Source organism: Xiphophorus maculatus, chromosome 19 (assembly GCF_002775205.1).
Source record: "Xiphophorus maculatus strain JP 163 A chromosome 19, X_maculatus-5.0-male, whole genome shotgun sequence".
Classification (NCBI taxonomy): Eukaryota; Metazoa; Chordata; class Actinopteri; order Cyprinodontiformes; family Poeciliidae; genus Xiphophorus; species Xiphophorus maculatus.
This window is the reverse complement of record NC_036461.1, coordinates 2,083,214-2,097,227: the sequence shown is the minus strand read 5'-3', so window position 1 is coordinate 2,097,227 and position 14,014 is coordinate 2,083,214. Positions and strand designations below refer to the sequence as shown.

Genomic DNA, 14,014 nt, shown 5'->3' with positions numbered 1-14,014 from the left:
CCTGTTTAGTGAAATCCATCTCCTCCATCGCCTGCAGCAGAGGCCGCCTGGCCGGCTTACTGGTTAGCTGGATGGCTGGCTAAGTGAAACCTTGGCAACCCTGTGATCGCTCTGATGTGGGGGATTTCATTTTTGCTCTCAGCTCCAATCCCGAGAAGTGACTCCAACAGGAAGTAACACATTAGTAGAACAATCAGGTTCCTTGTTGGGGAGCTTTGCGGCGCCACAGTTTGCCATTAACACGGCTGGGAGATCTGATCTGGTCAGACAGATGAAAGGCTTTGCAGGTGGCGCGGATACGTCACTTTATCCTCTGGATAAATGGATATGTGTGCACATACATTTATCTGTAATCTTTAGAAATGCTGCTGCTGGGGCGTGCCGTGGTGGCGTAGCGGTTAGCACGACCCGCATTTGGAGGCCTTGAGTCCTCGACGCGGCCGTCACAGGTTCGACTCCCGGACCCGACGACATTTGCCGCATGTCTTCCCCCCTCTCCTTCCGTCAGTCTACTGTCATATAAGGGACACTAGAGCCCACAAAAAGACCCCCTGGAGGGGTAAAAAAAAAAAAAAAAAGAAATGCTGCTGCTTAAAACATCAGCAGGAATAAGACCAAACACAGCAAATGAATAAGAAACAATTATGTATTATTAAATAGAAAATGTGGCTGTTTTAGATAATACGGATAAATAGTTTTTAAAATTACAAATAAATAAGATGTAAATAGTTCCTTAAGAACTCAAGTGAGCCAATCAAATATTTGTTTTAGTTTATTCTGGAGAAAAAAACTATAATATTTACATAAATACTTGTGCTGTTGTAACTGGATTAATAACTGTTAGAAAGCTTGCAAATACATACTTTTTTGTTAGAGAAGGTTAGGTGCTGCTAGCCACAGTTAGCCGGTAGCTAACAGCAGACGATGCTAGTCCATATGTGAATGTAGCATTACATTGTGTAATGTAGCTGTAGACAGAACAGCTTGTGAACATCAATCGGACCGGAGACCGCTCCAAAAGCAGGAAGTGAACCACAGTGCAAGGCATTCTGGGTAAATACATCCAAAACAAATGTGCTAGCTTAGCGCTAGCAGGAGAAATGGCTTATAGCTTTTAGCCAGAGCCAAAAAGAAATTCTACCACCGCTAAAATCTGAGGCCTCCATTTTGTTTATATTTAGTGAAGAAGGAAGTTGTGAGTTTCTTCTTCAGAGGTTTTTGTGTCATTTCCTTCAGTAGTTCTTGATGCAGCGCCCCCACAGGCCAGGAGGGGAACAGGTTCCAAACCACTAAACACAAAAAAATGATCCTGAAAAATGGCCGTCATGCTGAAATTCAAGTGGCTAATGGAAAATTTAAGCAACATATTTCCCTATAAAATAGCCTGTTTAGAGTCGCTTTTAGTAACTGGAACATTGACCAACTTATCGGATGTATTGACGATTTTAATGATGACAAAATGTAATATTTCTTTCTGGTTTCTCAATTGGTGACTCTATGTTGTTTTTATGACTTAATTTTTGTTTTCAATTCAATTCAAATGTAAAGATTTGAATTGAATTGTACATTAAACATATTTTTGTGTTTTTATTATTTAAAGCCTTTAACCTGACATTTTGTTGCTGAAATGTGCAAAACAGATAAACTTGATTGATTGATAAAATATTAAAGAGCAGCTTGTATTTAGATGTGTCTATGCATGCAAATAGGAATAAAGTTGTATTCAAAAAGCACATTTCTATGTTTACATCCAAATTTTAAAGATTTTTACAGTCATATGCTGCAGAATATGCATTAGAAAATGGTCAAGTATTTAAAATAATCTCTCATAGGCCAAACAGTCCATGTGACATTTTTTATGTTTGGATCAAAATTCAAGGTCAAAATCAAGATACATCTTTGGTATTATTGTTCCATTTATTGCCACATTGATATACTTTCCTATAAAATATGATTTTTAAAAGTATTCGACACTGGGACAGTCAGGACTCTGTTATTTGTCATCCTCACACATAAAGAATCGCTTCGTTTTGTTCGCCCTCCCCGTCTCGCTCTCTCTCAGCCGTATGTGTGGCAGGTGGATTTCCTGTCTTTGTAATTAGAACCAAATTAGGTTAAACTGCGTTTCTTCCCTCAGCCCGCGGTCCGTGGAGAGCCTCAGTCCTGCACCTCCAGGCACACAGAATTAGCCCGGCCACACACTGGGAGCCTAATGGACAGGCGTGTACGCCGCGGCTGCTGCGGCACAACACCTCGCACCTGCACATATCACACATCCCATGCTCTCTCTCATCATTAAACATCGCATTATATAGCTGCTGCCGTGTTTTTGTGGCTGCGCAGGTGGAGCTGGGAAGCTGGGATCCGATTGGTGCGAGGTGGACTCCTTTATTTTGGGTGTGAGTTGAGCTCTAATTGAAGACTGATGGATTTACATTAATTTCCTCCACACACCTGCCTCCTTTATCTGCTCTCCGATAGCCGCGGCTCTGCTAGCCAGCCTCTCTATTATGAAAAATGGGCTCCCTTCGACACACACAACCACGGAAATCGCTGTTACTCACTGCAGTTGGTGGCACAGGAGAAAATGTACCTGAGAAGCTGTGAAATTCAACATGTTTGCCAATAAAAAAAACAGAACAAAACAGTGAAGGGAACAGGTGCAGCTCCTCTGTTTCTGCTGATGGATAAAATGAGCAGCTACTCCAAAAGCCAGAGGATTCAGAATAAGTTTGTTTGGCTTTTCTCCAACATAAATAATCACAGTAATTAACCAGCAGCACCCTTCTGGACCTGGAAGGTTGGAAGTTTTGATGTTGAACCAAAGCGAGCGATAATCGGAGGAGGGGGAACCTGACCTAACATGAAATTTAAAGGCGAGGTGGCGAGGGGCTAATGGTGCTGTCAGGTGTGACTGACGGGGGTAACTGCTGACGAAGAGGAGGAGGAGCAGGGGAGTAAAAACAGAGGAGCGTAATGCATCCTCCGCCGGTTCGGGGCCGACCCCACCAGCTGGAGAGTAATTGCTGAGTTGGGGAAGGGAGAGCAGAACAGGCTCACATGATTGACTTGTCATTGATCATAATCCTAATTGCATCCATCCAAATCCCCGGGGTGTGATCTGTCTGCTGGGCGCACATGTGCACCATGAGTGTGTGTGCTTATATGTAAAAATGTGTAATGTACCTTTATGGATGACATGAGAGATGCTTAAAACTAAAACGCGTAAAGGATTGGAGAAATCTGGAGGTCAATGAAACACGTGTTGCTCCTATAAACTCCATTTATTCACTGCAAATAGGGTTTACTGCCATGCTGATTCTGGTAGATTTTACCAGAATCTACCAAAAAATAATAATAAAAAATATATATATAAATGAATATTATTGTAAAAAATAAGAATATTTTTATTGTTTTATTGATTGTTTTTAATCAATAAATATAAGAATAAATATAAGAAAGAAATTTAGATAATATTTGTTTATTCAAATATTTTTCATTTTTTTTACTAAAGAAGACATTTTTACATTTGCACTATATAAGGAATGTCCCTCTGTACAATATTGTTGGTACTCCACCGTCATTAAAGAAAAAAAATTATTACCATAATTACAGACATTTGTCAAAATTTTAATTTTACAATTTCTACTTCTTTATTCCTGTGACAGACTGGTGACCTGTCCAGGTGACCCCACCTCTCGCCCAGAACGTCCACTGGAGAGGCACCAGCACCTCCTGACCCCACCAGGGTCAAGGATGTTAGAAAATAGATGGATGGATAGTTCTTTATTCAAATGTTTTTTTACTAAAGGAGAAATTTGCACAGCCTGTATAAGGAATGTACTTATGGACAAAGTATTATAGTGTACTACTGAATACGGTAACATACACAGGTTGGTCCGGTTCAATGTACTATTCTGTCTGTCTCCATTGTAAAAGCAACCATGTACCATACATATACAATACTACACCATGTGTACAGCATAGTGTAGTATAGTGTGACAGTATAGTACAGTGTAGTATGGTATACAATGATGGTATACTACATAGTAGTATGCATACTATAGAATAGCATAGAATGGTATAGTATGTTGTGGTGCAGTATTGCATGGTGTAGTATAGTGTACTACAACACAGAATGTATGATATTGTATAGTACGATGTAGCATAGCATGGTGTTATAGTGTACTATAGTATGGTGCAGCATAGTGTGGTATACTATAAAATAGTACAGCATGGTATAGTTTGGTATGGTGTAGTATTGTTAAGTGTAGTATAGTGTGGTATTATATGGTGTAGCATAGTTCAGCATGCTACACCATGCTGTACAATATAGTATATTGTACTATAATACAGCACAGTAAAGTTTAGTAGAATAAAGAGTTTATATAACTTTGATTCACTGCCAGGGAGATAATAGTGACCTACTGACATGGCAACATTATCACAGATAATGTTTATATATTTTTAAGTCGTATAATTGTATGATATTGTAGAACAAAACTAAAAACATTTTTATTAGAAATCAGGCATTAGGCATAGATGTATTCTTACGATAAAATTCAAAACTGATATTTGCAATGACATAATTTGTTTCATTAAATTCCTTCCTGATGATTTAACTGATGGAAAGTGAGGTCGGTCCGTTGCCTCGTCAGCCGTGTGTTTTCCTGCGTTGAGGCGGGATTGATGTGTTGTTGAGTTGGAACGTTACACTGAGACGCTGACCTTTCTTTAATGCTCCACTTTAACATTTGGCCAAATGAGATTCACATGCAGTCTGGGGGGAACGAACACAAAGGCCAACAACTGGAGCAGCACTAGCTCTGCCAAGGCTAGCCGACCCCGCGACCCCAACCGGCCCGCTCATGTTCACTCCCATCCCTTAAACCGAGTCATTTTTGACATTTATCAAACCGACTTTACCATATTTACCATTAATGGAAAGATAATTAAATATCGTCATGTTGCATCTAAACAAAATCTGTTTTCCTTCTGTCTTTATGTGCAGTTTAAACTGACAGATTATTTCGCTCATAAAATCTTGTTTATAGTGAGAAAGTCTGGAGATAGTAAATAATATCCAAGAGTTATTGACTAAAAACAAGCTGAGAAGTTTCTTGTACATTATTTTTGTCTGATCCCAAGGCTATCTTTCTATTTGCAGTAGAAAATATTTGGTAAAACTTTGTGTTTTTGCAGTGTAGTTGTCTGACCTTTGAGACAAAGCAAAACAGAAATTAGCTAAAAGTCGGAGGTTAAAACTGAGATGAGATTTAGATCAAACTTAATAATTGTTTAATGTTTATTAGACATATTTATGCATGTTTGTTTTGGCTGCTTGAGAAAAGTTTCATCAAGTCAAATTTAAGACTTCAGACCATTAGAATGAAATTTAAGACCTTTATTGCAACAGAAATGTACAAAAGATGATAAATTAGCATTTTCCCACGATGGAATAAAGCTAGCTTGCTGTCGCTGTTATATTAGCCGCTAGCGACTGGAAGAATCAACGGCTCAATTCGCAGAACATAATGAAGATGACTCGAATGTTAGCCTGAAAGAAAAGTCCCAGGAGGAAAAAAATACATAAAATATACAAGATTGCAAAATTTAGTACTAAGGAAATGTCAAGAAAATAAAAAATATTAAAATTATGAGGATAGTCACAATATTGCGACTTTATTCTAGTATTATGAATACTACGGTGATTGTACGAATTTACTTTCACAATATTACGACCTTATTCTCGCAAATTTATGACTTTCTCAAAACATGACATTATACTCATAACTGTACTTTATTCTTGACATATTACAACTTTATTCTCATAATGCTATGTTTTTATTCTCGTAATTGTACGACATTGTTCCGTTATACAATGATTTATTCTTGTAATTTTGTTTTTATTTTGTATTTGTTCTTAGCATGTTCTCAGATTAACCTTGAAATGAGAAAATTTAAGACCTGTGATTAATGTATTTAAAGCCAAGTTAAATTTTAATAATTAAGTCGAGATTTTTTAAGGTCTTAATCTTAGGTAATTAAATGTAAGACTTTAATGACGCGTGGTTAGCCTGAAAAACTTAAAGAGGGAAAGTTTGGGGGAAGGTAAACATGCTAGCCTCCCGGTGGAGAGAGTGAGGAAATAAGAGGAGCTTAATGTTGTTCGGCAGACAGAAGCCAACGCGTCTCTTTAATGTGGCTCCCATCGGGGGGCTCCCGGTGCCCGCATCCCGCTCCCAGCATCCTTCAGAAGACGGCCCTGCCAACAACTGGTGCGAGCGCAGCAGCGTGCCAGCTGCCAAACATGACATTTGCTGGCTGGGCCACTGAACCCCAGCGGGGGACATCTGCAGAGCAGCCTTTCATCCCCTCGCCGGGTACCTGTGTGGCCCCCGGCCCCTGAGAGCCAGCATGAATACGCTCACTCTTCCTCCCAGCTGGGCTCCTCACAGCCACGATGCAAGCACACACACACACACACACACACACACACACACACACACACACACACACACACATTAATAAGTAAATAAATGTGCATGAAGCCACACACAGACAGAAACACACAACAAACAGCTTCCAGGATCAACATCTGCAGCTCTGGGGGCCGCTTTTGTTTCCCCTGTTGTTTCATCATCAGGGGCTGGCAGGCGGGTTCTGCTGCTATTGTTGGAGTTTCAACCGCAGACCCTGTTTGCAGCAAGGGACGCCATTTAATCCTCACCAGAGGTTGATCAAATATGCAAATGTGAGCCGGGGCCCGAGTGCAGGCAGCAGAAAGATACCAGCAGAGCAAGAAGGAAGAGCGACGGCTAATGGAGGGACGAACATTAGCCGTTTTGACCCGACTCCGGCCCGCTCTAACCCGACCCCGGCCCGCTCTAACCCGACCCCGGCCCGCTCTGACCCGACCCCGGCCCGCTCTGACCCGACCCCGGCCCGCTCTGACCCGACTCCGGCCCGCTCTGACCCGACTCCGGCCCGCTCTGACCCGACTCCGGCCCGCTCTGACCCGACTCCGGCCCGCTCTGACCCGACTCCGGCCCGCTCTGACCCGACTCCGGCCCGCTTTAACTCGACTCCGGCCCGCTTTGACCTGACTCCGGCCCGCTTTAACTCGACTCCGGCCCGCTTTAACTCGACTCCGGCCCGCTTTAACTCGACTCCGGCCCGCTTTGACCTGACTCCGGCCCGCTTTAACTCGACTCCGGCCCGCTTTAACTCGACTCCGGCCCGCTTTAACTCAACTCCAGTCTGCTCTGACCCGACTCCGGCCCGCTCTAACCCGACTCCGGCCTGCTTTAACCTGCCTAAAAACTTCGGTCTCAGTTCGGTTGAAGTGAACTCTGGTTTGGTTTGAATGTATGTGAACGCCAAGCGGACTGAAGTCCGCTCCAAAACCAGGAAGTGGACTACAGCGCAGGGCATTCTGGGTAAATACAATTAAAACAAACGAGCTAGCCTAGCACTAGAGGGAGAAATGGCTCATGGTCTTTAGCCAAAAAGAAAAAAGACAGAAATCCTCCAACCGCTGAAATCTGACATTGTGCAAATGCAATAAATCCCACTAAAATTATGGAGCTAAATTAGAGCCAAATGTTTCATTCATTTGAAAAATAAAATTGTAATAGAAAAACAAACTTGAAGTTGAAAACTTTTTCCCACTTGAAATAAAACATTGATTTGGTTCTGGATGCATTCTGTAGTAATTATACATTTTTCACTTTTCCACATTTTGATTATTTTTTCAGTTCTATGTTTTCAGCTTAAAATATTTCAAAACTGTTTTTTTTGTTGTTTTTTTTACTTTTACATCTGTTTTTTTCTCAGTGTAAGTCTTTGGCCCCAATTTTGTGTATGGGCCGTGGACTGATGTGTGACAGTGGCTGTCAAATAATCAATATTACCTGAACTTATCTTTAGTCTTCGTTTTTTACATAATTTCCATAATATCAACATCTTACAGAAGACAATGTATTAATCTTCTGTTTGCAAATGTTTATGTTGTTTTTTAAATTTATTTTTCTTTCACTGACTGTCTTTGAAAGAAATTTGCTCATTTATTTTTAGTTTGAAAACATTTTTGTAATTTTTAAAGTTTTAGGCAAAAACTAAGAAAGGTTTACAATTTTGGTTTTCAAATTAACAAAACTTTAGGTCCTAAATTAGCTCCATAGTAACACTTCTTTGCTACTATTCTAGCCAATCGTTTTGACAACAGAGAAACAATATGGAGTTTGTGCTATTTAAATACTTTGCATTGTTGTGGGTTTTAAGCAATCATACTCTAACCACCGATTATTGTCTTTAAATGATAATGTAGTAACTCATGTATCAGCTGATATTTATTTTAGGTGAACTGTTCAGTTTGTTGGTTGTTAAATGGTTTAAATTGGTTTGTGTGTCGTTCATTTACCAAAGCTGTAAAATCGTTGTTGCTAACCTGCTGCTCTGCAGTATTTAAATGATCTCACTGCTCAGGATTCCTGACTGATGTGTGTCTCAGCCAAGAGGTTCCTGTTTATCTTCCCTGTCTCTGTAATTCGGCTTGATCTCCGACCACTTGTTGTCATGAGCGGTTCTGTAACGGTTCTGCTCTCGGCTGACATCCCATTAGCCCCACATTAGAAAAAAAGGAAGAAAATTTCTAATCACGGTGCCGCCGGGACGCCGGGACTCACAGCTCCTATTTCACTTAACCTCCAGCGGGAGAGATCAGACTATGCGTCTCAATGTTTGTCCCTAATTACCTCCCTACAGTGAGCTGCCACACACAATTTAATCCAATTTTCATCCCCTCTCATCTTTAACATCTCAGTCAAACATGCATGCAGCGGTTTATATTTACAACCCCGACAGTTCCCGCTGGAGCTGTAATCGCACGTCGTATCAGAGGAATTGGAATCAGCACTTTGTGTTGACACCTGACTCCTTCGGTACCGCTTTGTGTTCAGGTTGGATAGATTAAACATGAAATAATCCTAATTTCAACTCCCCAAAATGGTTACTGTGACTAAAACTATATAAAGGCTACCAGAGAGTGGTTAAAAAACAATAACCCATGAACAATTGATATTTTGGTTAAATTGAATGATAAGTGTTGTATGCTTTGGAGTACCCCAAGGTTCAGTCCTGGGGTCTTTTATTTAATATCTATATGCTCCCACTAGCTTTATAGATTATTACAAATAAGATCTGCAGATGACACACAGCTCTATATTAAAATGTCACAATAAATCAGTTAATCGCATAATAAATTAAAATGAGCTCAATAATTTCCTTTGGCATGACTGATCTTTCCACTAAAAGAGACAAAAGCCTTCTGTCTGGTGTTTTGGTCCCAACTAGCTCTTTTTTAAAGGACAATTTTCTTTACAGACGCTATAATTTGCTTTATTTGTTGTTTCTGTTGTTTTGTTTATTTATTTTGGAGATTTATTATGCTATTACATTGCTTGAAAATGGCCTCAAAACAACAATATCATCGTTTATCGCAATAACTTCTAGGACTACTTATTGTAAAGCAAGATTTGTGATTGTGACAGCATGTTTTTTGTATTTTTTGCACAAAATCATTATTGGATAACAAGATTTAACTTCCTCAGTTCTGCCTATTTTCAGTTGTTTTGTCTCTTTAAATCAAAATAATATGCTTCTGGCCACGTCCCCCAACTGAACGCGTACACTCACACTGTTTGAGTCGGCTGCAAACAGATGCTCAATTATACAACTGTACATCTTTGAAAAGCAGAAGTGGAGCCTCCTGCACAACCAACAAAGACGCAGCAAATGGTAAGTCTGGATGGTAAGTCAACAACAAAACATTTCTCTTTTCCAGCAGCCATTGTACAGTGGGAAAACTAGCTGACCAAAGGTGCTGGAACTCTGCTGGGGTTGCCAGGTAACGGGGCAGTATCTGCTGATTTGTGACGTTACATTACAGTTTTTGAAAGGGACATTTCTCCAGACACCAAAAAACAATAACTTGTAGCTAAAAAACAACTGTTTTTAAGTGCTTTGGCTCTTTTTAGAAGCAGCTGAAACCCAAACGGAAGCACAAAAAATTTTCAAAGTGTGACTTTTGTATAATACGTCCTCTTGAAAAGCAGCTCCTATATTTTTCTGAAAAACTGCTTTTAAGTTTGTACACTTAAAAGCACCGGAGTTTTAGATTTAGTATTTTGTCAGCGTTCTCTCTGAAGTGTGTGCGGTTTCTCACCTGCACACGCTCGCCGTCGCCTCTGCAGCGTCCTCTGAACATGTGTCGACCCCTGCAGGAGCCCGCCTGGCGGAGACCTGAGCACTTGCATGCGCAGCTTTCTGCTTGCTGCACGTGTGTGTGCAGCATGACGCGGCCGCCCCCCTGCCCCGTTCACACACCCGTTGGCTGTGCATGGCGGCTTTTTGTCGGACCCGGCTTGCCAGCGGTACACGCTGTGCCCGGCGCCCCGCAGAGGGAGAAGGAAGGAGCGCAGCGGGGCCGGGCCGCCTCCAACACCTCTCCCACCGAGCCAGAGGCCCCTCCGGTGGGGCTCCCAACACCAGAACAGACCCTGGGAGGAAGAATAATGAGGACCTAGACTGTGCTGCACAGGGTGACACATAGGGATGTCATCATGTGTTTTAAACCACACACACACACACACACACACACACCAAGATGTAAACATGCAAATATAGAAACATATGCACACATGAATGCCTGCTTGTTCTGATTACACTGTTTACAGAAAGACTTTGGCGCTCCGTAAGAATTAAAGGTTATTATAGTTTACTAAAACTAATGAAAACTGAAATGGAGAAAACATTTTGTTAACTGAAACAAATAAAAATAGTAATTATTGGGGGAAAAAACAACTAACTGGAAGCAAACTGCAAAAACACAAAATCTTACCAAGTATTTTTGGTTAAGTTTCTATTGTACTGTAAATATTTTAATATGCTTGAAATAAGCCAAAACTAAGTTGCAAGTTACTTTTCAATAAGATAACAGAGGTTGTTCTAAGTAAAACTTGCTTAATATTCATGGGGGAAAAAGTAGTAATTGCACTGGCAGATCTTTTCACTTTAACATTGTAAAAATGTTTTTTTGTAAGTGAAATAATCTCCCAGTGCAACTAGAACGTTTTCATCAATATTAAGAGGAAACTTTCCTGGTTTGAAGAGTTTTGCAGCTCATTATAACGAGAAACTTGTTTTAAAGACGTGTAAACTCATTAAAATGAGAAACTTTTGTATTTTATTTCTCACTAAAACAAGAACGTTTTTCTTTTTATTGAGGAGTTTATATCTTTTTGTAAACAAGACAAAATATACTTAATATTTTGTGTTTTTGCCATGTTAAATGTTAAAGAAACTCTTGCATTGCTTTGCTGTTTCATCATGGTTCAGTCAAATCAAATGTAGGACAAAGTCGTTGATTTAATGTCGCATTTAGAGGCTGCAGGATGCTGCAGTCCTCCTTGATGCGGCGCTGCAGTCTCCTCCTCCTCTTCACTTCAACATTTCAGCTTGTTGCATCGTCCGCATTAAGTTTTGATTCAGTCATATGTTCATTTCTCAGGTGTGCCGTCGATCAATGAAATATTAAACCTATGAATTCAAGGGGATGTCACATTCTGTGTTTCATCCATTATGCAAACCTACACTACAATGTTGACGTTTTGAATTTCAATACGGAGGAAGAAACGAGAAATCTTTAAGCTTTTAAACTGTTTTACAATCCTGAACAGAAACATAAATTTTCTAAAATGAAAATAAAAAGGTGAGCTGTGGGAGCAGTTTTTAAAAAATGAAGCATGAATTGTTTCTGCTTATAACTTATTAACTTTTATCTTCTGTCCATGTGTCACATCTTTAATAAAAATCACCCAAGAGTCGTTTCATCAACAGCTGAAACCAGAAGTTTATACATTTTGTTTCTCTTTTTCTGAAGGAAAATCAGACTAAATGTCTCGTTTCAGGTCATTTAAAATGACCAAAATTATTTCTATTTGCTAAATCCCACAATAAGATAAATATTTAAGAAATGTATTTATTAAGTCAAAAGTTTTGGTAAATTTTGTCAGTATCTGAACAATATAATGTGACAAAAAAGATAGAAAACATGAGGAAAGGAATTATGTTTACATTGGTTTGTACTTTTATTGTCATTTTCTAGCACTTTGAGATTTACATGTAAAGTGCGTAATAAATAAAATTGTATATTATTATTATAAGAACCCACTACTGAGTCCCAATAAAGCTAAAATAGTCTGGTTATAACTGACAAAATGAGTAAAACTAAAAGAACTGTAATGACCTGCATGCATGATGCCCTTATTTTGATTCATAGACAGAAACATTGCAACACGACGTCACATGCCCAAAATCCAGCTTCCTGCTGGAGGGCAAAAAGCTGCTAGCCAACAATGACAACCATTGGTTGTAGCTGTTAAGTTATCAATATAATGCACTTAATATTAAATGTATGTGTGATACATAAAGGAAAAAGGGACAGAGTGCTTTGCTACTATTATAAACATTACAGCAACTAGACAACAAGGTCAGGCAAAAGTTTAAAGGGAAAGGGAAGTAAGTCAGCTATGCTAGCTTGACTATGACAACCTTCACATATAGATGTGATGTGGAACTCTGCGGGTTTCAGGTCAGTTAAAAAATAAAATAAGGCAACAGACACACCAACTCTGACAGGCCATCAGTAGAGCAGGGGCTTAAATTAGCTAATCAACCACTGTAGTGTTAGCTTAGCTAATAGCAGCGGTAGCTAATCTACCACAGCGATCAATTATTAATAATCACAAAATAAACATCAAGCCTAAACACATAAAACTGTAACTGTTCTGTTCTTTGTGTGGGAAATGATACATTAACCCTGATACATCAGTGAGTTGTTGTCAGTCGCTATGGCAACGAGTCTGCGTGTAGTGTGGCCGACACAGAAAGCGAGAAAAAAGTGGTTTTGATTTGTTCTTGAACAGTTTTCCTGCCTTATTTTTCTTTTTGCTGTGGCGCACTGCACTACATTAACAATATCTACATCTCCAGGTTTCAGTTCGTTAACGGAGACGTTCTACCGTGACTACGGATGGCATGTAAGAGAATCGTCTTCTTGCCCTCCAGTGTTGTGCACATTCGTGAAATTTCCAGATGTAAACAATCCCATTCAAGGTGTCAGTAAAGCCTTTATATGTTACAAACAAAAACTGGACATTTTTTCAGTCTCATTCCACTTTCGTCCCGTGAAGCCGTCATTAACTCTCCTCAGCAGTCAGGAGGAGCTGAGGAGGGGAAGAGATTTGGTTACCGTAACATAAATCTCCACGTCTCCTCTGTGTGTGAAAGTCGGGCAGTGGGGTGACGAGCCTCTTAGCACCGCTGTCTTTGGGAACGCCAGCATGTTTCCCAGAGGAGATAGAAGAGATAGGCCTGGCGCCTCAACACAAGTCTTTCAACCCTCCTTCGCTCTGCGCTTATCTCAGCAAAGACACAACAGGGTTCTGTACACCAGAGCAAAGCGGGGAGGATTCAGATGGCAGTCCACTATGGAGGGGCTGGAGAATCACTCCCTCTGTTCCACAAAACAACAACGCATCGGACGGCTGTACAGCATGATCCAAACCTACTGTAAGTTTCTGCTGCGCACAAATAGATGCTGTTCATACAGAATGAAAAAACAGAAAATTACCCACATCCGGACAGATCCCAACTCAGATTTGGGCAATCAAACTAATACCATTGGAGTATTTCAACCCTAAGCAGCAGTGGAGGCTACATTTAAGCTAATCTGCTGATGGAAGAGCTAATTTCTCTTTTATCGTTTGAAAGCATCTAGCATTCATTAAATGAGTTCTGCATCTGTGTTTAGGTTTTGGTCATCGACTTTTAAGATTTCTTAGTTACACATTTATATTGATGCTCTTATTTTCAAATCTGTCTACTAAGCAGTTCCATCCACAGTTATTGAACTTTGTTCAACTGAAAGTTAACAAAACACCCAAGTAAATTA

At 40.1% G+C, this 14,014-nt stretch overlaps 1 protein-coding gene across 4 annotated transcripts in view; it reads right to left on the bottom strand.

Moving 5' to 3' along the window:
* Window positions 1-14,014, bottom strand: part of LOC111612245 — an 85,894-nt gene that overhangs the window by 10,915 nt on the left and 60,965 nt on the right. For all 4 annotated transcript variants that reach the window (XR_002754481.1, XR_002754480.1, XM_023352768.1 and 1 more), the window contains one exon: window positions 10,226-10,559. Coding sequence is in view for 2 of the 4 variants with exons in the window: in XM_023352768.1 (XP_023208536.1) it covers window positions 10,226-10,559 (334 nt within the window). In the remaining 2 variants the exon portion in view is untranslated. The remainder of the gene's footprint in view (window positions 1-10,225; window positions 10,560-14,014) is intronic.